The sequence below is a fragment of the Sorex araneus genome, chromosome 4 (assembly GCF_027595985.1).
Source record: "Sorex araneus isolate mSorAra2 chromosome 4, mSorAra2.pri, whole genome shotgun sequence".
Classification (NCBI taxonomy): Eukaryota; Metazoa; Chordata; class Mammalia; order Eulipotyphla; family Soricidae; genus Sorex; species Sorex araneus.
In genome coordinates, this window is record NC_073305.1 from 181145988 (window position 1) to 181170940 (window position 24953).

The window sequence follows — 24953 nt, forward strand, 5'->3', positions numbered from 1 at the left end:
ATCAAACCCAAGTTGGCCATATGCCAGACAAGTGCCCTACTTGCTGTACTATCTCTCCAACCCCTGAAAATTTTCTTTTTAAAAAATAAACCAAATTTCGGGGCTGGAGCAATGGCACAGCAGGTAGGGCATTTGCCTTGCATGCGGCCGACCCAGGTTTGTTTCCCAGCATCCCATATGGTCCCCTGAGCACCGCCAGGGGTAATTCCTGAGTGCAGAGCCAGGGGTAACCCCTGAGCATCGCCACTGTGACCCAAAAAGCTTAATTAATTAATTAACCAAATTTCAAGAGTCCCCAAATTAAAACAAATGGAAACCAATGAACCTAACTAGATATAGAGATAGTGACATAAACCCTACAAAAAGCCATTTCTTCAATAGACCTTAGGCCACATTTTGATGAGGCAAAGGTTGTAGAATATAGTTTGAGGATTTTCAATAGTAAGACCGTTAAAGTTTTAGATAATTTAGTCGGTTTTGTTTACTTCCCCCTTTCGCTCCAGGTGAGAGGGACTCTAATGGTTTTGTCCTTCCCTCCATGCAAGTGAGTTTGTGGCGCTGTTCTGTTCTGCCAACAACCCACCCGCTTCCTCTCTGCAAAGGAAAGGAGACTGCAGGCACCGCAATGGAGCCTCTGCAAGAGTTGCCTGGGCCTGCAGGGTTGAGCTGATGAGCACTGGGCTGTGGTAGCCCTGCAGGGAAGCAAGAAAAAAAGAAGAAGAATGTCTTGTTTTGTTTTGTGCTTCTCGAGATTAGAAGCTGGCCTAGAATGAGAATGCTTAAAATTTTTGTTTAGAAAGATGATCTTGAGATGCATACGTCATGAAGGAACTTCTCTCTCTTTCTCTCTCTCTCTCTCTTTCCACCTCTCTCCTCTCTCTCTCTCCCTCCCTCTCTCTCCCTCTCCTCTCTCTCTCTCCTCTCTCTCTCTCTCCCTCCTCTCTCTCTCTCTCTCTCCCTCCTCTCTCTCTCTCTCTCTCTCTCTCTCTCTCTCTCTCTCTCTCTCCCTTTATGTGTGTGTGTGGAGGGGCGGGGTGTAGGGGTCTGTAGTCTGAGGGATTAATCATATCAAAATCAAAGCACCAGAATTTATAGAATTTTATAAAACTATTTAGTTTTTTAACCTGAACCACCAAACTATGGGGACATGATAAAATAGGAAAATTGTGTGTTGTTATTCAAGCAACAGAACTCAGATCAGAACTCAGCAATAAGCTAAATAAGCCCCACACAAGAACATCTGAACTAAAATAGAAATGAATCTGCAGTCAACAAATTGCACAGAAGGAACCCAGTATCTGGAATCAGAATATTTCGACAGAAATTATCTACTGTGTGATCTTGGACAGAGCACTTAACCTCTCTGGTTAGCAGCCACACAGTGAAAAAGCAAGCAGAACCAGCATCTCCAGGTGAAGAAAGATCAACTTGATATTATAAAATAGTTCATTCTATTTGAACAACTAATATTTTATTGCCATTAATTTCTTACACGTAATTAGCAAAATTAGTTTTAAAAAAATTAAAAGAGCAAAAGATAGGAATGACCCAGAAACCCAGAGGAAAAATACAAGAAGGCTTTTTATGGCCCATTACCCGCTGAGGTCACTGAATAGTTGTTTCTGTGTCTCAATTCTCCCTAGTCTTCTTTGCAGCATTCAATTAATTGTTTGAAAAAAATATTTTGATAGTTTGGAAAACAATAATGCTAGCAAGCGCACTGCATCCTAGTGTACACATTATCTAGGGTACAATTTTAAAATTAAAATAGCTTTGCATTTTGAATGTATCTAACATTACCCGATGAATATAATGAGATTCTGATCCAAAGGGACTTCCTTCTTACAAATGTCTAGAAATAACTGCTCTACATAGAAAGCATTTAGTAAATGTTTCTGAGTAGTAAACAGTCCTGATTTTCTACCGAACTCACACTTTCCTGGCATTAATTTTTTAAACAGAGTCAAGATGTGTGATGGTGATCGTCGAGATGTAACCGAGAGTGCTGAGCTCCAACTCGGAGAAAGAAGGATTCTAGAGGAAACGGCTCGCAGACGCCCTGCCACTGACCCAGCCACTTCCGCCACCACTGCCCCGTGTTCCCAGCCCATCTGAAACACGCTGCATCTCTTTGTGCAGGGTCTCTCTGATGGCAGATTCCTTTGCTCGTCTTGTGCGGGGGGCACAGGAGACACTGCCCCCTCACCCCAATCCTTGGAATAAACCAAATTACACTCACGAGTATAAATACCCCAGCACCTCATGGGAGGGAAAATCCCTAGAGGTGGTATATTTTTAAAGGTCCTCCGTGTTCCCCTTCAGAATTAAGCTTAAGCTACCCAAAGTCATAACTTTCCTCTGTGGAGGATTTTGTCAGCTGTCTCTCCACCCTTGCTCACTTTCCCGTTCCCTTTCCAAGTGTTTTTAGAGTCACTTCCCAGATTAACTATTTACACCCAAATCTTTTTCTAGGTTGGTTTCTGGGAAATCTAGACCAAGATGCCATTCCTCTATCTGAAATTGCTTGTACTCATGGTTTTCTACTCAGGGATGACCGAACTGCTCGTTACATAGTTTTTCATGACTCACTCCTAAATTGCACCAAGGGCAAGTCACACTAGCTCACGCTTATGTGGGTAGTGACCAAGACCTGATGGGCACCCTAATCTATGATTTATCAATCAGCTCTCCTAGCTAGCCACTCTTAGTGACTTTCTTAATTTCTTAAAGGAAATTAAGTTACTAGTGAACTTTCTGGAAATCTGACATAATGAAGACTGTTACTATCCATTGAAATTGTGAATTTTTACATAACTAACTTGGAAACATACTGGAAAAGAGCCTTATGCAACTGATCTCTTTAATTCTAAATCCTTAGCAGAAGAGACAAGCTTAGCACACAAAACGTTCATGTAAGGTTACTGAATTAGTTTCACTCTCAACATCTGCTCTTTTAGAGACCCTACAAGCTTTTGGGGGGCCCACTCTTTCACCTTCTCAGGGTTGATCTCTTCCACAATATGGCCAGAAAAAAATAAAGAAAAAAAGCATTAAACAGGGATACAGGTTTTTAATGAATAGAAAGAGTTTGAATTAAATCTCACTACTATAGAATAATCCCATTTCTTACTTACTATCTAGTTAATGTCATCTAATCAAACAGGGTTAGATAAGCAGTAGAGGAATAGTAAATAAAGTAAAACCATTTAAAAAATTAAAATTTGGTGCATTTGCTGTGAATATTACACTTGTTAAAATAAATATAAGGATAATTCATCTAAAATCAGATAGTATAACATAATATCATCTTCACACAATGGATATTAATTCTTAGAGCATTTGAGCAATTTCAAAGTATCACCAAAGTACTTTCATGAGATTCACTAGTGCTATTAAGACATCATTCTTCATTCTTGCAGTATTCTTATTCTTAAATAGTCACAATAAGAAAACAAACAATCCAATTGAAAAATGGGAAAAGCTATTTCCACAAAAAGTACAAATGGCAAGAGATGTGAAGTGGAGCAAGGAAAGCCTCTTTAACAAATGGTGCTGGCAAAACTAGTTAAAATATTTTAATTTAACTTTAAGGTATCATGGTTTAGGATGCTGTTAATGGTACAGTTTGATTCATGAAATATATCCATACAAAACCCGCCCACTGGACTGGAGCAATAGCACAGCGAGTAGGGGGTTTTCCTTGCATGCTGCCAACCCTGGTTCGATTCCTCTGGCCCTCTTGGAGAGCCCGACAAGCCACTGAGAGTTTCCCGCCACATGGCAGATCCTGGCAAGCTATCTGGCAAGCTATCTAATCTTATCAAAGATTATATAAGCATATATTTGAGGGTGTGAAAGGATATTCCACCCTGTTCCATAGGTCTGCAGCTCTGACTTTGTTCCAGTACCATGCTGTTTTGATTATTACCGCTTTGTAGTAGAGTTTGAGGTTGGGGAAGGTGATGCCTCCCATCTTGTTTTTCCCCACAATTGCTTTAGCTCTTTGTGGGGGTTTGTTGTTCCGTATGAATTTCAGGAGTGTTTGATCCATTTCTTTGAAGAATTTCATGGGTATTCTTATAGGGATCGCATTGAATCTGTATAATGTTTTGGGAAGTATTGTCATCTTGACAATGTTAATTCTCCCAATCCATGATCAGGGGATATGTTTCCATTTCCTCATGTCCTCTATTATTTCATGAAGACAGCTACATGCAAAAATGTGGGCTCAGACCTCAACTTAACAGCATGCACAAAAGTCAGATCAAAATGAATTAAAGACCTCAACATTATACCAGCAACCATCCCGTACATTAAAGACAAGGTCGGTAAAACCCTCCACAACATTGGAGCTAAAGGTATCTTCAAAGTTGGCCAAGCAAGTGGAAACAGAGAAAAACAAATGGGACTACCTTAAACTGAGAAGCTTCTGCATCTCAAACGATACAGTGACCAGAATACAAAGACAGTCTACAGAATGGGAAAGGATATTCAGCCAACACACATAGGATAAGGGGTTGATATCAAGGATTTACATGGCACTGGTTTAACTCTACAAAAAGAAAACATCAAACCCCATCAGAAAATGGGGAGATGAAATGAACAGAAACTTTCTCAAAGAAGAAATCCAAATGGCCAAAAGGCACATGAAAAAATGCTCTTCACTAATCATCAGGGAGATGCAGATCAAAGCAACAATGATATATTATCTCACACCACAGAGACTGGCACACATCCAAAAGAACAAAAGCAACTGGTTTTGGTGCGGATGTGGGGAGAAAGGGCCTCTCCTTCACTGCTGGTGGGAATGCCAACTGGTTCAGTCCTTTTGGAAAACAGTATGGACGATCCTCAAAAAATTAGAAATTCAGCTCCCATTTGACCCAGCAATACCACTGCTGGGAATATGTCCCAGAGATGCAAAAATATATAGTAGAAATGACATCTGCACTTGTATGTTCATTGCAGCACTGTTTACAATAGCCAGAATCTGCAAAAAACCCAAGTGCCCTAGAACAGATGACTGGTTAAAGAAACTTTGGTACATCTACACAATGGAATACTATGCAGCTGTTAGAAAAGATGAAGTCATGAAATTTTCATATAGGTGGATCAACATGAATCTTTCTGATTCATGTTAAGCGAAATGAATCAGAAAGATAGGGACAGACATAGAAAGATTGCACTCATTTGTGGAATATAAAGTAACAGAATAGGAGACTAACATCCAATAGTAAAGATAAGTACTAGGAGGATTTCTCCACAGCTTGGAAGCTGGCCTCACATGCTGGGGGAAAAGGCAGCTCAGATAGAGAAGGGACCACCAAGTAATGAGTGCTAAGAAGGCCTGTTCAGGATGAGAGATGTGTGCTGAAAGTAGACTATGGACTGAACATGATGGTCACTTAATACCTCTATTGCAAACCACAACACCCAAAAGGAGAGAGAGAACAAAAGGGAATGCCCCACCACAGAGGCAGGGTGGGGTGGAGGGGATGGAGTGGCGGTGGTGGGAGGGATGCTGGGACTATTGGTGGTAGAAAATGGGCACTGGTGGAGGGATGGGTACTCAATCATTGTATGACTGAGATGCAAGCACAGCACGAAAGTTTGTAAGTCTATAACTGTACCCCATGGTGAACCACTAATAAAAATAAAATTCCAATTTTATTGTATTTTTAAAAAAAGCACTGTAGCACTGTCATCCCATTTTACATCCATTTGCTCGAGCAAGCACCACTAAGGTCTCCATTGTGAGACTTGTTGTTACTGGTTTTGGTATAACAAATACGCCACAGGTAGCTTGTCAGGCTCTGCCGTGTGGGGGTATACTCTTGGTAGCCTGCCGGGCTCTCTGAGAGAAATTGAACCGAGGTCTTCCACGTGCAAGGCAAATACCCTACCCACTGTGTTATTGCTTCAGTCCGTATAGTACTAGAAATAAAAGGAATTGTTTTGTAATATATGTTTCCAGCATCAATATTCAAAGAGCCAAAAGGTGTGAAAAACCCATTATTTCATAAGCTAATAGGAATGAATTAACAAAGTGTGGTATATACATTCTGTAGACATACGATGGAATATTAGTCAGTCTTCAAAAGAAAGGAAAATCTGATACATGTTATGGTGTGAGTGAACTTACAGATATTAGGCTAAGTTAAACAAGCCAATTACAAAAGAACAGTATATATTTTTAAAAGAACAAAAAAGTAACAATAATATATGATGCCAATTATATAAGAGCAATCACATTCACAAAGATAGAAATAGAAATATGATCTCAGCGCTGGCGAAAAAGGGAGTCACTGTTTAATAGGTATAGAGTGTCAGTTTGTAAGATGGAAAGTCCTACAGTTACTTACACAAGGACCTGAATGTAGTTAATGTCACTGACCCACACTTTTAATTAGTAGCTACCACAAGGAACAGGAAAAAAAGATGTCATTCAAGACAAAGGGCACACACAATTGGATTCTCAACAATGCCTAACTAAAAACTGTATAATGCTATAATACAATGACAGACTATAATAAAAGAGAGAAAAAAGGAAAAAATAGTCAAGATGGGAAATTCCACGAGATTAACATTTCATTACAATGTATATATATATATATATTTAAAAGATGGAGGGGCCAGGCTGATAGTACAGCAAAAAGGTGATTTCCTTGCATACAGCCAACCCAGGTTCAATCCCCAACATCTGAATGGTCCCCCAATCCTGCCAGCAATGATTTTTCAGTGCAAGGCAAAGTAAGTTTTGACCCAAAGACAAAACAAAACAAAAATTTAAGAGACAAAGATTTAAAATAACTAAAAAATAAAATTTATAAAATTAAAATTAAAGTAAGATCAGTATTTTTCACCAAGAGCACAAATATATTTGCTATCATAAATTTCATTAGATTCAAATATTGAAATTAACAGGGGTTACAGAGCTATTGATGAGGTCCTACACATCGGGGCAAGTTGTTTGCAGATGAGGAAGGCAGAGGCCAGGGACAATGGCTGGATGACCTGAGTTAAATTGCTGTCCCTTCAGAGCAGAACCTGCCCTCCTTATCCTTAGGGATAACTTCTATAATCTGTTCATTAATTTTGAGAAAACATTGTTCCAACTATGGTCCCCAAAAAAAGATTTCAGAGAGAGTGAGAGACAGAGACAGATAGACAGAGAAAGGGGGGAGGGGGAGAGAAGTAAAGTGTCTGCCATAGAAGCAGGTGAGAAGGTGTGGAGGGTGGGAGTGAAACTGGGGACAGGGGACACTGGAGGTGAGACATGTACACTGGTGAAGGGATGGGTATTAGAACACTCTATGACTGAAACCCCATCGTGAACAACTATGTAGTTGTGTATCTCACTGTGATTCAATTTTTTTAAAAAATCAAGAAAGAAAAAAATCTTAGAATCTTACCTAAAAAAATAACTTCTTTCAAACAATATTCCAAATTTTCAAAAATTTCTACTGCATGCCTCCTTTGGGAGATGCCCTTGAACATGCACACACAGCAGACTGGCAAAGTGGCACCAGGAAGGAGAGTTTGTCCCTGAACTCTGCAAAAGCAGCTGGAGCTGTGGCCCTTCGAAGAACTTGCTCGAGAGAAAGAGTAAATCTTCAGATAATGACTTCTTGGGAAAATCCCTGAACTGGATCATCAATTCAAGTTGTCCCAAGGGGCTGTTTTCATTCTATTACTTGGGAGATGTGCGCACAACCCACCTCACTAAATCACGTTACTTGAACTCTTCCTCCAAGCTAGGAAACGTGCTGGGGAATCTCTGAGGAGCTTCTAGTTACTTTCTGTTTTATGACTTAAATCTTTTACATCCTGGTCAGGAGATGTATTTTTAGAATCTCCAAAACAAGGTAGTCTGTGTGGACAAAATAAAACATTTTGGTGTCTAAAAATCCTAGCACAATTCTTCCACATCTTCACTGTATCACTGTCATCCCGTTGCTCATTGATTTGCTCGAGCTGGCACCAGTAACGTCTCCATTGTGAGACTTGTTACTGTTTTTGGCATATCGAATACGCAACGGGTAGCTTGCCAGGCTCTGCTGTGCAGGTGAGACATGCTTCATTAAATAGTTTTCAGTGACTTCCACATCTTAAAAACACAATATGGGTGGGGGGACGGTGCAGAGTGATAGTACAGTGGGTGGGGCTCTTGCTTTGCATGGGATTGACCCAGTTTGACCCTCTAGAATTGCATAGGGTCCTCAGGAACTCACCAGAAAAAAATCCCTGAGCACAGAGCCAGGATAAAGTCCTGAACACATTGGATGTGGCCCAAGTACCAAAATAAGTAAATAAATAAATCATAATACAAAGCAAGCACATTTCACCTAAGACTCATTTCTTTCATGTTTGGGGAGAATATAAAGAAAAAATAGTCTTGGAAATATGATTAATAGTTCCCATGCTGCATGAATTAACAACGAGGATTATTAAATATAGTCTGACCATCAAAGTCCCACTGACCTGATGGTCAAACTAGCCACAGAGATTTAGGAAGCGCTTAGATTTAGATTTAGAAGCACTTACTTGAAGGGAAGAAAATCTAAAATTGCCTTTGTTTTATCTGGATGCCTTTAATTTTTTTTTTCTTTTTGGGTCACACCCGGCAATGCACAGGGGTTACTGCTGGCTCATGTACTCAAGAATTACTCCTGGCGCTGCTCAGGGGACCATATGGGATGCTGGGACTCGAACCCAGGTCAGCAGCATGCAAGGCAAATGCCCTACCTGCTGTACTATCGCTCCAGCACCCTTTGATTGTTTTTATATTGCTACAAGATGGTTATGCTATAAGTGTTTCCAAAGTTGTCCTGGATTTTGGAGGATAGTGGATTTGCTGAGCAAAGTGGGTATGAAAGAAAACAAAAGCTTGGGAATTACCTCCCTGATCTAGGGGCATAAGGAAGGGTGGGGCAAACCACAATGCCCAAAGAGAGAGACAGACAGACAGACAGACAGACAGACAGACAGACAGAGACAGAGAGGCAGAGAGAGAGACAGAGACAGAGAGAGAAGAAAAGAGCCTGCCCTAGAGGCAAGCAGTAGGTGGGGGCCGATGGGAGGGAACCTTGGACACTGGCACTGGGAAATGTACACGGGTGGAGGGGTGGGTGTTGGAGCACTGTATGACTGAAACTCAACCATGAACAGCTTTGTAAGGGTCTATCTCACAGTGACTCAATTAAAAAGTTTTAAAAATTAAAAAATTAAATATGCATAAAATATTATTTTTTTAAAGTGCAGGGCTTGAGACATCGGATGGCTCAGTGTCACCTATGCAAATATGAGACCACAAATTCAGTCTACAGTAATGCCGTTATGTGCTGAGCAAGACCCCTGAGGCTCTGCTCTCTGGGACCCCTGGCGCTGTAATAGCGCACACCCCAGTCTGGTATACTGCAACCAGCTGTGGGTGTGAGCACTGCAAGTGAACATGGAACAAGAGCCACAGCCGGGGTGGCCAGCCCTGGTGAGTAGCATGGCAAGCTCCAGTGAGCACCACAACTAAAACGTGTAAGCCCCCAGAGAGCACACACCACAGCCTACGTGCAGGCGCTGCAGCTGAGTGTGAGAGCATCACAGCCAGGGACAGCAATCCCAGTGACAGAGGTGAAGGGAAGAGACGACAGGGAGAGACACAGCACAGGACGAGAATCCACGCGAGTTTCCCTCTTACACCCTGTTACCCAAGCCACCTTCCGGCTGCTGGTTTCAGGGAAGCACCGAGGAATCTACACAGACATATCAATGTATTTATGCCTAGATACTTATTTATACCCAGGGGAAAAAAATGTTTGGACAGATGTACATCAAACATTGGTGGGGAAGTTGTTAATGCATTCCAATAAATGAATGATGTTAATCACTTCTGTCTGCCACCTTATCTGCTTATCTTTATTTTCTGTTTGCTTACTTACAGTCTACAATTTTTCTATAATCAATCATTATGTAATGTGTTATATTATTTTCATGAAATTATTTTCCTTTGCTTTTAGGTTTATAGGAAACAGAAAAATGACCTCGAACACAACAGATGAAGTGAAACACTAGCAAGAAGTTGTGCGACCTCAAAGCCAGTGTGATGCAGTGTCTAGCAAGAAAATAAAGCAAACGTTGTATCCCCTGCGTTGGAACGTATCAAACTGAGCCAAGAGGAACATCCCCGGATTTAGCCTAACCTATGTTATACATCTCACTGCACCCTCTTCCAAATCAGCAGTGTTGAAGTAAGCCATAATGAGACTCATTTCTTTGGCGTTTGGGGAGAATTTAAAGAAAACAATAGTCTTGGAAATATAATTAATTGTTCCCATGCTGCATGAATTAACAACGAGGATTATTAAATACAGTCTGACCATCAAAGTCCCACTGACCTGATGGTCAAACTAGCCACAGAGATTTAGAAAGCACTTAGATTTAGATTTAGAAGCACTTATCAGAAGGGAAAATAAGTGCTAAGACACAGTGACCATATCACAATCAACACATTCAACCAGATGTCCATTGTAAAGATCTTTCCCATATAGCTAAAGTTATAAAGTTAAAATGAGAGTTCCAAAAAGGTGGCCATCATATCTGGTTAAGATTTTCAACTGGTATTTAAATATCATTTTTTAAACTTTCTTCACCCATTAGACATCACCTTGAAGTAAATGGCTTACTTAGAACACTGACACATCATAGCTTTTCTGGTATGGACTTGTCCACATTTCACTTCCTCATTCTCTTCTCCAATATAAGCTCATATAATTAGTTTAACTCATCTTCACTGAGAAATGAATGCTTTAAAATGTGGGAATTATTTTATTTTTTTGTACTGTCAGGACTGGAGCAATAGCACAGTGGGTAGGGTGTTTGCCTTGCACGAGGCCGACCCGGGTTCGATTCCTCCGTCTCTCTTGGAGAGACTGGCAAGCTACCAAAAGTATCTCGCCCGCATGGCAGAGCCTGGCAAACTACCTGTGGCATATTTGATATGCTAAAAACAGTAACAACAAATCTCATAATGGTGACGTTACTGGTGCCTGCTCGAGCAAATCAATGAATAACTGGATGAACAGTGCTACAGTGCTACAGTCAGCCCAGTAGGATCACAGCAAATCTAATGGGAAAGTTGCACAGAAGACCACCCCACACTCAATGAGCCTAAACAATAACACAGAAGGCTCAACTAGCACCAACCAGCTCAGCAGATCCTCAGATAATGCTTTAGTAATCACTTCGAGATATAACAATTATCACAAATGGATGCTTATTGATCTTTGTTTTGATAATTCCATTTGTCTCTGTGTTGTAACAAACAATATAAAATAAATATAAATTTCCTTGTGCCTGCAAGAGGGGAGGCTGGAGGGGCATGATAAATTGAGGACATTACTGAAGAAAAGGTCGCACTGGTGGTGGGATTGGTGTTGGAGTGTTTAATGCTGAAACAATTGTATTAAAAACTGTTGGAATATAGCAAATATACAAAAAATAACTTGATAAATCTTGGTGTTTAAATAATTTTTCTTAATATGGGAATTTGTTCTAGATACAGCCAAGATATGGTTATTGTCGGAAATAATGGGTTAGGGCTCAAATAAATTAGAAAGAGAATTTATAAATTATCTCATTTTGGTAGAACTCTGGGTACATATCAGATGTTCAGGGGTGCTTTAGTTATATAATTAATTTATAATTAATATGATAATGAATCTGCCTTAAAAAATATTGGTGTCCGTGATCCAAGCTAACTCTTGACTCTTGACACAGTTTAAACCAAAGAAATGCCCTCAAATTTTTATATTGTATGTTTGTCCAAAAAATAATATAATCTGGAACAGAGAGCTAGCATAGTAAAACCTGTGCCTTATATGTGGCCAACCGTAGTTCAATGCTTAGCATCACATATGGTGCCCCAAACACCACCAAAAGTGATTCCTGAGCAGAGTCAAGAGTAAGTCTTGAGTGTCTCTGTGTGGTAAAATAATAATAATAATAATAATAGCAATAATAAGAATATATGATCCAATTACTCATAAAATTCTACATTAATTTTATTCCAACCTATGTTAAACTCACTCTGATATTTCTCAAAAACCTTTGCTTCAGGTCTATTATCAAAGAAAACCACAGAAATCTCATATCTTTCCAAGAGCAAATAAACCCCATTCCTAATTTTTCTTATGCTGAAAGCAAGCTAGTCATTATTTGTTAAAACTTTCAAAACAGCAGCCTCATAAAAAGAAAAATTCTGATTTTCAAGTATCACTTCTGCAAAAGTAATTCTGCCAAATCTAAAAACTGCTAGATCCTTGCTCTAGAGCTTCTCACAAAACAGATTCCAAGAAAAAAAAAATCCTATCCAATTCTAAAATCCCAAATTCACATGAAGTGTACGGGAGCTAAAGATAGAAAACATATGATGCTGACATATTTCCTTGAACCCACAGACACGTAGAGACAGATGGTGAGAAAGAAACCCAATCACATTTGGGCAGGCAGATCAGATTCTCAAAGACTAAAAGGTCTGCATAATAGCTATTGTACCAAATATGATCCTACACATCTGGTCATCTTACCAAAAGTCATGAGTAAGTAATAAGCTGAATGATTTACCTTTCCTATACAGAAACCCAGGAATCTCAACAGTCCCTCTACTGATACAACAACACAAATAATAACCATGAAAGTTTACTTAGCTGCTCAAGCACACAAGTGTCCCAGAATTTTATACAAAGAACATACAAATGCAAAATAAGCCCACACAGTGAACGACAGTGAGTGAAAATGGAATTCATCATGTTTAGCCACAAAGCAAGATAAACCCCCAAAGTAAATGACAATGAATTAAAATAAAATTCCATAAGTTTAGTCACCAACTTCCTTCCTCAGTTTTTAGATTATTTTCCCTGCGTGCCCAGGCTCCAAAACTTGGAAGCATTCTTATGATAGCCTCGAATTTTTTATGCACTGAATACCTTACTCTTCCTGAACAGTGCGGTGTCCCAACTGTTCACACCACATCACTCTAATCCAGGAGTCTACGTCTCAGTGTCTGCGTTCTGTCATCCTCTCTTTGCTGACCTGAAAGAATCTATATTCTTCAAACTACCCCATGTAACACTACTAGGTTACAATTTTTTAATTTTATTTAATTTTATTATTTGTTTTGCTTTTTGGGTCACACTCAGTGATGCTCAGGAGTTACTCCTGGCTCTGTGCTCAGAAATTACTCCTGACGGTGCTTGGGGAGCCATATAGGATGCCGGATATTGAACCTGGGTCGGCCACATGCAAGGCAAATGCCCTACCCACTATACTATCATTCGGGCCCCGGTTACTATTTTTAAAATGCTACATTCATAAAATCATCTTCTGACTCAAGACTATACAAAGATTCCCTCCTGCCTACTGGCTCAAATCCACATGCCCACACGGAGCATTTGAAACTTCCATTACCCGACGTTGACTCACTCCTACGTGAGCCTGGCCTTGTCCTTAGTAGATACTGTTCTTAATCCCAGCTCTGCCATTTACTCCTCATGTGATTTTAGCCAAGTTACTTAAATTCCCTGAGCTCCAAAAAAACTCCCTTGGAAATGGAAATAATAAAATCTATCTTGCTAGGTTATTATAAAGATTCAATCTAATGTCTAACAGAGTGGGTTGGTACAGCTCATTATATTTTCATTTCTTTGTGTGTATTAGTCCCAAGACTAGAATGCCCTCCATGCCTTGTCTCTAAAGAAGAGAAAACAAAATTCTGCCTTCCAAGGCTGATCTTAGGACTTTATTCTGCCTGGAATCTTTCCATACATTGTAACCCATAGGAATAGTGCCTTTCTGATTATTAAAAATATGTTGATCCAGTAAGACTACTGTCTTAGAGCAAGAAAATTATGCAGTTTGGAGAAATATAAAAAATGAAGAGCAACTTTCTACCTAGAAAAAATGCAAATATTCTAAGCACAAAAATCACTGTAAAAGTACTTTTTCACATTCGGTCCCAAAATGTATTACTGACCTCAGGAATTTTGATAATTCATTAATATTGTTCAAAGCCAGGCCCATCTTATTTTTCAATGTTTTTTGGGGGGGCAATCACACCCGATGATGCATAGGGGTTACTCCTGGCTCATGCACTCAGGAATTACTCTTGGCAGTGCTCGAGGGACCATATGGAATGCTGGGAATCGAACCCGGGTTGGCCACGTGCAAGGCAAACTCCCTACCTGCTGTGCTATCGCTCCAGCCCCAGGCCCATTTTCTCACCAAATTTTCTTTTGTTATGGAAGAGCCTGGCAAGCTACCCATGGCATATTCGATATGCCAAAAACAATAACAAGAAGTCTCACAATGGAGACATTACTGGTGCCTGCTCGAGCAAATCGATGAACAATGGGACCACAGTGCTACAGTGCTATGTCATTTACAGAGTTCCTTTGTCCTTTCCCAAACCATAAGCTTTTAATAGAGAGAAATATAATCTACCTATATGCTTTAAAATCCTCTAATAACATTTCCAACTATTAAATTACCCTAAATTATCATTAATAAACAGTGTGGAAAAATATGTAGGTAGGTAGGTGGGTGGGTAGATAAATGGATAAATTTTCCTGGTGGGATCACTGACAAAGAGATTTTTAAAACTCAATGATCTGTAACTAATATTTTACTGTGCTTTGGAATTAAAAGACTAAATTGTTTAGCCAATGCCTCCAAGTTGTAGACCAGCACGATATCTCTGTCACTTCAATGTTGATTGGGGGGGGTGGGGGTTTGTTTGTTTGTTTGTATAGAGTAGGTAATTTTATCACAGCAATTCTAATAGATCCCTCCATGACATTAAATTATTTCATAAATGTTATTAAAAGACCTTTAGACAAAAAAATTTCCATTTTTTAAAGTAGGACTGCATCTTTCACAGTGGAATAATAAAGACCTTCCTGCTCGCTCTTTGGCTGAAGTAACCTCGGTTGATTGCATTTTGATCGTCCACCTGTGCTGCCAGATCGCCGATAAAGAAAACACAGCAGTAAGTAAAGGAAGCCGTGCTACCTGAGCAGAAACATTTGAGAACCCTGCCAATCACCAACTTTTCACCGTTATAGAACATACATTTGCTTTCAGGTCTACCCTGTAGGTCGATAAAATTGATCCATCAATATTTCTTAAGAAAGAAAGCAAGATTTTAACCAAGAATACTTCGAAGAGGAAAACAGTTACAGCAAAAGCGATTCAAATCAAAAGGTAAAGTATGAATTAATTTTGACAAATAAGTCATAGCAGTTTTGTTTGATTTGGAAATTTGGGGATGCTCTGTGCCACACCCAACAGTGCTCGGAGCTTATTCCTGGCTCTGTATTCAGGGATCACACCGGACAGGGCTTGGAGGGTCTATATGGGGTCTTAGGATCAAACCCATGTTGATTGGGAGCAAGGCAAGCTCCCTGCCTGCTGTATGAACTCTCCAGCCCCAAAATAGTAACACTTAAACGATGTCTTCTCTCACCAGTTGGTAGTGGCGCATCTGAAGGAAAGTAGCAAGCCAGAGCTCTGCTTTGCCTTCGCCAGAAAGTGCTGGTCCCACACTCCAGTCTGCAGCTGTGTGTGAAATGCTGGCGTAGAGAAAAAGTACCTGGAGCAACTCGCATCTCTCAGTAAACAATTCTGGCCCCAATTCGGTGATCTCAACAGATCCTTCTTTTCAGCCACAGGCCATGATAAGAAAACAGTTAATAAAAAATCACCTAATAAAGTGTTTCTTTAAAAAAATAAAATAAAATAAATAGAGGAGGTGCGTGGAGCTTCTTTGGGATCTCAGAAGCTTTCTAGCAAATGCACCTTTTCCTGTTTCTATTTTAAGAACAGAAGTGAAAATCCCTTTAGTGGGAAGATGTTTTATTTTTTCTCTTAGAGGCAGTCCGTATTCATTACTTCATTCCCCCAAGTCCCCGCGGGCTGTGCAAGTGCTGATGATGCCTAGACCTTATTTATTTCTGAATCAACAAATACTTACTCTGTGCCTAGTTAAGTGTCAGATACTACACAAAATGCTCAAGATGTACTCGAGTCCTTCCCCGTGGGGATTATTATTAGTTATGGGAAACTGCAAGTCTAATAAATATGCCGCTGAAAGAAGGATGGGTATTATAAGGAGAAGTATAGGCCACTAAGGGATCAGAGTCCTCATTTAGGTACTTTAGAATATGTACGGCCACCTAACAGTGTATTACCACAGAATTTGATAAGGAGGTATAAGTAAGACAGAATTAGAGGGATAAAAGAGTTCAGGGCATGGAAACTGAGGTTTTTTAGTATAAAACTAACTTATGAGAAAACTGAAAGAACCAGCCTACATTATAACAAGGAATTAAAAGAAATTTTGATACCTCTTCACATATAATGATATTAAGCCATACCCCCTGAAAGTCTCTGGTATTGTAAACTAATGAAAATCCACTTCCTAAAAGAGGCACTAAGAAATTCTGTTGCAAGCATTTGAATGAGGAGTGGAGGGAACAAGGTGATATAAAAGATTTAGGTCAGAGAGATTCTGCAGAATAGAAAATGCAAATGTATGTTTGATATCCTCCTGGCAAGCATGGCATGGGTGGCTTTTCCAAATCCCAAATTTCAAACAACCTACAGCTTTGGAAGGCGGGGCATGCTCTCTCGATGGGTCAGCATCCAAGCGCGTGGCAGGGGTGTGGAAAATGGTGGATGAACCTTTGGTCTCAACCTGGCTCAGGGAAACTGGGCGGTTCTGATGAATGAAGCAGCGTCACGAAAGAAGGCACAGCAGTGTAAATTATTGAGTAGCAGCAATAACAAAGGGAAGCTGGCGAGGAAGCCTCCTCGGGAAGAATGAGGGAGCAACTGAGAGAAGAAAGGGGTCCCCCGAGATCACTTGTCATTTCTCACGAGGGTCGCCCTAGATTTCATTTCTAGAGTTCTCCACTCAGAACGTGAGTGAAGACAGAACACAGGCTCTAGTGGTGTCGCTTATCCCCGCGGAGTCGGCGCAGAGTGGCACCTCACAGCCGCCCGAGGACAGGAGCCCAAGGGGCCAGAAGGGGTCTGCTTCCCATCCCCTGCCACTGTCATCATGGCACTCACATAGGGGGAAATTGAACAAACCTCTCTGAGTCTCAGACTCGCCAGCTTCAAAGGGGATGAGGAGAACTCCTTGCAGGTGTTTGCAAGGAGTTAAAAAAGAGTATGTTTAAACATGATGGCTGCTTAGTGCCTATTTGCAAACCAGGACATCCGAAAGGAGAGAGAGAGAGAGAGAGAGAGAGAGAGAGAGAGAGAGAGAGAGAGAGAGAGAGAGAGAGAGAGAGAGAGAGAGAGAGAGGGAATGTGCCTGCCACAGAGGCAGGGGGTGGGAAGGGGTGAGGGGGGCGGGGCGGGGGCGGGGAGGGGGACACTGGGAACATTGGTGGTGGAGAATGGGCACTGGTGGAGGGATGGGTACTCGAACATTGTTTGATTGAAATGCAATCACGAAAATTTGTAAGTGTGTAACTGTATCTCACGATGATTCATTAAAATTTTTTTAAAGAGGGAAAAAAAGAAATTAAAAAAAAAAGAGTATGATGAGAAAGCGCCTGCAGTGTCCCTGGGTGAGAGCAGGCCTTGAAGCGGATGGACTCTCACTGTGTTGCCTCTGGCTCTTTGCCTTTCAGCGCAGGACATAGAAGAAGGAGTCAGTAACAAGGAAGGTGGACTAAGGAAGCTTTGCTCATTAGACCTAGTGCCTTGGGGAGCTACTTTGTTGACCGAATTCTTCCAGAAGCAGAAAGCAAATAAATGTTCCTAGCTGCCAGAGAGGTGTTTGGCTTTTATTTCACAGCTAATATTTTCAGAAAGAGCAGGACTATGACAATGACAATTAATGAAGTATTCATGGATAGGCCTGTTCTCCAAGACAAGCATATCAGCAAGATGCCAGAGCAATGCAGGTGTGTGGGAACACACACGCGAGCATGTGAGGGAGAGAAAAGTCCTCTGACGGAGTCATAGGATCAAGTGATCAGTTTCTCATCAGAGGCTTAGTAGGCTAATCCAGGTAACAGTAACTTTAGTTTGCAGTTTGATTTTGCTAACATATCTGTTGCAGTGAGAGCGCCGAATCCTAACCACTAGACCCCAGGGAGCTGAAGCAATAGCACAGCGGTAGGGCGTTTGCCTTGCACAAGGCTGACCCAGGTTCAATTCCTCCACCCCTCTCAGAGAGGCTGGCAAGCTACCAAGAGTATCTCGCCTGCACTGCAAAGCCTGGCAAGCTCCCCGTGGTGTATTCGATATGCCCAAAACAGTAACAACAAGTCTCACGATGGAGACGTTACTGGTACCCGCTCGAGCAAATCGATGAGCAGCAAAACGACAGTGACAGTGACAGATCTGTTACCGTACACTATTTGCTCCCTTGATAGTTATTTCTGCATTTGCATTAAAGTAAGTTAGGGTAGGGGTCCTCGATTTGGTCTGAGGGTCTCTCCTTTTCCTCTTTCTAATCTAGTTTCAATTAACACTGCTGCTTCCTATGGAAGAATGAACTTCCTGACTCCCAAAATAGGAAATTAATAGCCCCTCTAAAAGGAACATAAACCAAGTAAGCTGATGAAGCCAATAAGCTAAATCTTATGCTATATTGTTCAGACGTTTCCTTCAAATTTTGTGATAATAAGGGCACCGCCCAGAACTTCATGACTGAAAACATGAATATCCTGCTTATGTCTGAGCTTGCTATTTCCCACAGAGGTGCCATGCTCTATAAGCAAACAATCCTTCCAATGTTCCCTGGAAACTCCCAGAGTGCTGTTTAAAAAGGTAAAAATCAGTAAGTTCTCTCATTTGACTGAAGAGTAAATAACTATCACTTACCACAATGACCCAAAAGCAAAAGTATAAAATAAGATGCAACAACAGAGAGAAATTTATATTTACCTTTATTCTTTTTAAGAAGTAAGCTGTATTTTTTCAGAGGAAAAATAATTTCCCTAGGGGTCAGAGCAATTGTATAACTAGTAGGGTGTTTGCCTTGCATGTGGCCAGCCTGGGTTTGATACCCAGCAACCCCTTGGTCCTCCACATCTGTCAAGATTGATCCCTGAGGGGTTGGAGCAATAGTACAGCATTTGCCTTGCACAAGGCCAACCCACATTCAATCCCCAGCATCTCATATGGTTCCCCAAGCACTGCCAGGAGTAATTCCTGAGTGCAGAGCCAGGAGTTATCCCTGAGAATCTCTGGGATGTGAGCCAAAAAGCAAAAGGAAAAAAAAAAGATTGATCCTTGAGTGCAGAGCCAGGAGTCAACCCTGCACACAGCCAAGTATGGCTCAAAAACAAAACAAAATTCCCCTAGTCCCAGATCATCTTAAATTACAATGTAAAAGACAAGATGATGAATATATCCACAAGAGAAGAAGAGAAAAAGAGAAGATGGTAGAAAACTACTCTGCTGACTGATTCTTGTGAGATTATCCCAAATTTGATAATCTCATAAAAACTCAAAGGCTTGAAGAAAACTATTTCATGGAACTTCATGAAGAGTTGTGTATTATGCTTGGCACCTAATCAATAGGCTTGGGGACAGTGACAGAGGGATGGCGTGCACAGAGAGAAGATCAGGGAACAAATTTATTTTAGAGCGCAGGATCAGACTTCATCCATTCTTACCAAATCTATAGGAGAGGGGCCCAGGAAATGTGGGCAACAAGATTTTTTAAGCAGCCAATAAATGTAAAAAAATTCCCACAAACTATATGTCACCTTCTTTTTTTATTGCATTTATAAATTTTATGTTCTCTCTCGGGTTTCTTTCCTTGAGTAATGGGCACACACAGTCATTCACAGTCACATAAAAATGAGGGTTTTTCTTGCTTATGTGAAATTCTTAATTGGCCAAAGGTCATTCATTACTGATTTTCACTAGAGCCTGCAAAGAAACTCAATCTTTTATAAAAACCAACAATTGACTAGAGATAGTAGAGAAAAATTCTATGCAAAAAAGTCTCTGCTCATTCGACACTCAGTTACCTTTGCAATGTTTGAAGGCATAAAAAAGCATCATACCTTTCAATTATGATTTTATTTCCAAGTAATTTATTCTGAGATAGGAATCTAGCTTACAAAACAGCCTGCAAAAGTGTATGCCTGTGTAGGCAAAAATTAGGCAACATGCTTATTGATTGTTGGACAAATATCACTGACTTAATACTGTCATTTTAATGACAGTCTATAGAACAAGACAACAGTCACCAACACCATGCAGGTTAGCAATTCCAAAAACAGCCCACCTACTTAAGCAAGGTTCAAAGAAATAAAGTTAAGGAGAGACGGAGAGCACTTCTGAATCAATATACAGCCCTAGTGAATCTTAAGGCTCAGTTCCTTTTCAGAGACCTTAAAAGTTGTCAAGTTCTCATTGCCAGTGCTGTCCCCCTCAGTCCTGAAACATTTGGACTCATTTGTGGGACAATCATTCATAGTGGCTGAAAGCCTCCCTTAGCAAGGATGTGTAGTTTCCAAAGTAAATCACAGACAGTCGCCCTCCAAGCCAACAGAATGATTCCCTCCTCTGTGGATTATAGTGGGTACCGTGCAGGTATCGGATCTGAAGAGGAATCAGCGACGTGTTTCTCTGTTTGCTCTACTGTATGCACCAGAAATCAAAATGTACTCTCCCATCAGAGTCACCTGCTCTGGGGTCCTCTTGAATGCACCTTAGTTGAAGAGGTAGGGGGGCGGGGGGGGTGGGGATGAGGACTCACCATTTGACTGCTGTACCAGTAGAGAGAAGATCCCTTCAGCACCACCCAGAACTTTTTCCATTTGTTGCTGAGGAAAGTTCCCTTTTCTTTTTTCTTATAGAGCCACCCTTGGCAGTCCGCGTGCCCCAGGTCTTTACAGGAAATCCGTCTCCGACTCATGGTGAACAAACCTGCAGTGATCCACATGGAAAGGAGAATAAAGGCATGCCCTGTCTCTCCCTGGGGCAGAGGGACAGGCAGCCCACAGTTTACCAACTCGGGGGTGCAATGTTTACCAAAATGAACGCAAAGTTAAATGCAAAGCCAAAAAAGTCAAAGAAGAGAGACATTTATCTATTTTATTTTTGAAGTTATTTGGTAGAAGGTACCAGCGATGCACCCTCACCCCCATCCCCACCCCCGCCGCACCCCCACCGCCAGGGAACAGTGAGACTGCAAAGCAAGTGTTAGTCAGAAAAATGTCATTCAGCGCAAGCAAGTTGGAAAGATGAAAATCCCGAAGCTCGCGGGCACCTCACTGCATTGGCACAGCTCCTTCCCACGGCCGCAGCAGTTATGCAAGCCAGGAGGAAGGGTTAAAAGCCCCACTTCAGCACCAACGCTGGGAGACTCCGCGCCAGTTTTTTCTCAGCTCTATTGACATACTACGAGGGATTCGTCTGAGTGTACAGCATCCCCGCATCTCACCCCCAGCGACCCCCCGCCCCCCACCACCCAATATTAATCTGACATTCACCTCCTGCTGTTAGCATGAAGCCCGGACAAGAATCAGATCCCGAGACCACCGCAATCCCCGAGAAAGCCACGCACCCCGCTGACAACAGAGGCATCCAAGAAACAAAAGGCATCTAATTACCTTGAGTTTTCTTTCTTGTCTTCTGACGCAAAGGAACCTGCTGAAAATGCAGGAAGGAAAGAAAAGAGGAAATTTCTGATTGTGGGGTAACATTTGTAAAGAGAGAAGGCGGGAGGAGGTGGCAGTGTTTGTGAGCAGGATGGAGTCTAAAAAAAACTCTCCAAGCAGAGCTAACAGGGAGCTACTAGCTGAGGCACAAAATGTGCTAATTGGAATCAATAGACTTTGAGCTGAACCTGAAAAAAAAAAATAAGTCACAGCTTATTATTGTTTCCTGTTCCCGCCCACAGGCAGATCTCAGGCAGCGGCTTATGGTTATGACAGGACCATGCTCCCCGAAGTTTTAAAAAAATAATTCAAGATTTCCCCTTTCACAACCTTTTATTTGTGCTGTGAGAATAAAGGGGGAAAAAAGAAACATCGGCTTCTCTTTTTTTGCAGTTTCTAAATGACAATGACATTTGACTTTAACTTGCAAGTAATCCTAATTCCCAAGGGGTTCCCTTCACCTTGGATATTCATGATCCTGCTAAGCACACAGTGTGACGTCAAAAACCACATGAACTAAATAATCCAGAAAAAGAGGATTCATTCTCTTTGAGTGAGATCTATGTAACTATTTTCCCTTTTGACCAGGAATCCTGATGTACAAATTTAAATTTCTTGTTCAGTCTTTAGGTATTTGAATCGTTTATTCATTTTGAGGAAGATAAACTGATAACCAACTTTTGTCTTAGTTCTCCAAATAGTCGAATCTGACATTAGATAAGACATGTGGCGTACACATATTTCACAAGATATTTAACACAACTCATGTAAAAATCAGAGTATAGCAAATCCAAAACCAAAATAAAAAAAATCTTTTAAATGGTTTTTGGGGTACATGTGTGCATGAAAATATGTGTGTGTGCATAGAGGGAGAAAAAGCTAAAGAAACATTTCATGTTAAAGAAGTTCTTGTTTTTCACTATAGTAGCTAAGCTGAATTTATTTCAGTTTCAATGGCTCAGTTTTTTATGTTAATTTGGAAAAGAAGTTGCATATAATTGAAAAGCAATTCCAAAATCCGGTTTGCAATCTTATTTACAGTATTTTACTGTGTCAGAGATACACCTGGGAAGAATTCTACACATCTAGCTATAACTATAAGAACGATAGTATGTGGCTCTACTATATGTTTGAAAGGGAGATATAATATAGTATAAAAATAAAAAGTGTTTTTAATCCCAGAAGCTGCAATCAATCCCTGACTGTCACCATTCATGGCTGTGCTACCCAGGGGGGTGGGGGAGGGAATCGTTCTTACCACTCTAAAACTACCTTCTCATTTGCAAAATGAGGAATCTTAAAGTTCTCATAAATATTTTGCAAGACTGTGTGTTTAAAACACCCTGGAAACTTAAAATAGTATTTTATGTATTGTAAGCAATGTGTTATATCATTATAGGTATAAATGAGGGGTCTGTACCCAATGAACAAAATCTCAAAGCTTCTAGGATTTGTAGGATTTGTATTTCCTTCAACAACAGTAATGAGGTGAGCATGATGAAATTATGTCTGGGAAAGTGATAAACTGGTAAGTGCTATACTGACTTTCTATTTTATGAACGTTAGAATAAAATTATATTCACTAAGAATGCAATCACCCATGTGAAAAATGACAGAGCAAAGTAATAATTAGGCCTGGGGATGGGACTTGATGGTAGGACACAAACCTTTTACATATGATACACTGGGTTGTATCTCTGGCACCACCACAATATCTAGTTTGATCCTTGTTGCCACAAAAACAATGAAAAATAAAATAAAGGTTTTGGGGCAACAAAGATAGTAGAGCAGAAAATTGCTTGTACAATGTCAACCCGGGTTCAATCCCCAGCACCACCTGTGATCCTCAGAGCACCACCAGGAGGACCTTGAGGACCTTGAATACAGAGTACAGGAAGGGCTCCCCAAACAGTGCTCGGGCAGACCAGGGGCTTCTTCCAGCAATTCTTGGCAACCAGGTCAGTGGTCAGTGTGAGCAGCCAAGAATGTGGTGTTAGAGTGCAGTGCAAGGGATTCTCTGGTCTACACTAGTGATTTGGAGGGAGGGGGACAGGGAGAGGGTGTCCCCAGGGCTGGCTGCACCTGATGCTCAGAAGGGCGATTTAATATTGGGGATCGAACTTGGGTCAGGCACAAGCAAGGTGTATGCCTTAATACCTATACTATCTCTCCAACAAAGGTAGTTTTCTTTTTTTTCTTTTTTCTTCTTTTTGGGTCACACCCAGCAATGCTCATGCACTCAGGAATTACTCCTGGCAGTGCTGGGGAGACCATATGGGATGCTGGGGATCAAACCCAGGTTGGCCACGTGCAAGGCAAACGCCCTACCCGCTGTGCTATCGCTCCGGCCCCAGGTGTTTTTCTTTTTAATGGCAAAACTTTCCCAAGTTTTAAGCAAACATAGACATGTTACAAACACATGTGACAAGAATTTAGTCATGCTATTATCACAAGGAGACCAGGCAAGCTACTGAGAGTATCTCACTCGCACGGCAGAGCCTGGCAAGCTACCCATGGTGTATTTGATATGCCAAAAACAGTAACAACAAGGCTTATGATGGAGATGTTACTGGTGCCCGCTCGAGCAAATCAATGAGCAACAGGATGACAGTGACAGTGATTATCACAAGGACCTAATCCCGCCCTCACCTCACAAAATATTTCCCACACAGACCTGCCACTTGGTTTAAAATTCCTGCCATTCCCACAAATCATCTCCAGGGGTCTTTTTTGATAGGTTCACTTAAAAAGTAAAATCTAACTAGCAAAATATTTCAGCCCAAATGCATATTATTTGGACAGATAAAACTTGGCCCAGGAATGCCAGGACCAAAATCAAATAAGAGAGTGAGTGACCTGAAAAAGTGAGAATGATTTGAGGAAGCGTAGTACCTTAGGGTCCCCAGAAAGTAGTTAAGTCAAACTGAGATCCAGGAAGACAGGGAGAAAAGGAGGGTGTGGACAAGTAATCCTAAAGGAGTCTGGTCCTCAATGAAAAGATGTCACTGTCACTGTCGTTGCTCGGGCGGGCACCAGTAATGTCTCCATCGTGAGACTTGTTGTTACTGTTTTTGGCATATCGGATGATATGCCATGGGTAGCTTGCCAGGCTCTGCCGTGGGGGCGAGATACTCTCGGTAGATTGCCAGGCTCTCCGAGATGGACGAAAGAATCAAACCCGGGTCAGCCACGTGCAAGGCAAACGCCCTGCCCGCTGTGCTATCGTTCCAACCCATGAAAAGGTAAGAAAGTCTCACTAATTCCTTC

The 24953-nt window shown here is 41.1% G+C and overlaps 1 protein-coding gene across 2 annotated transcripts in view; it reads right to left on the reverse strand.

Annotated features, from left to right (window-relative positions):
- IPCEF1 (interaction protein for cytohesin exchange factors 1) overlaps window positions 1-22104 on the reverse strand; it is a 94950-nt gene extending 72846 nt beyond the window's left edge. Inside the window, exons 1-2 of one of the 2 annotated variants that reach the window (XM_012932348.2) lie at window positions 21639-22104; window positions 20783-20952 (exon numbers count right to left, since the gene is read on the reverse strand). In XM_012932348.2, coding sequence (XP_012787802.2) covers window positions 20783-20941 — 159 coding nt within the window. In that variant the 5' untranslated portion in view covers window positions 20942-20952; window positions 21639-22104. Of the gene's footprint in view, window positions 1-20782; window positions 20953-21518; window positions 21616-21638 lie in introns of those variants that run through there. The other variant, XM_055134496.1, reaches the window with a different exon arrangement.
- Between the last annotated feature and the right edge of the window lie 2849 nt (window positions 22105-24953).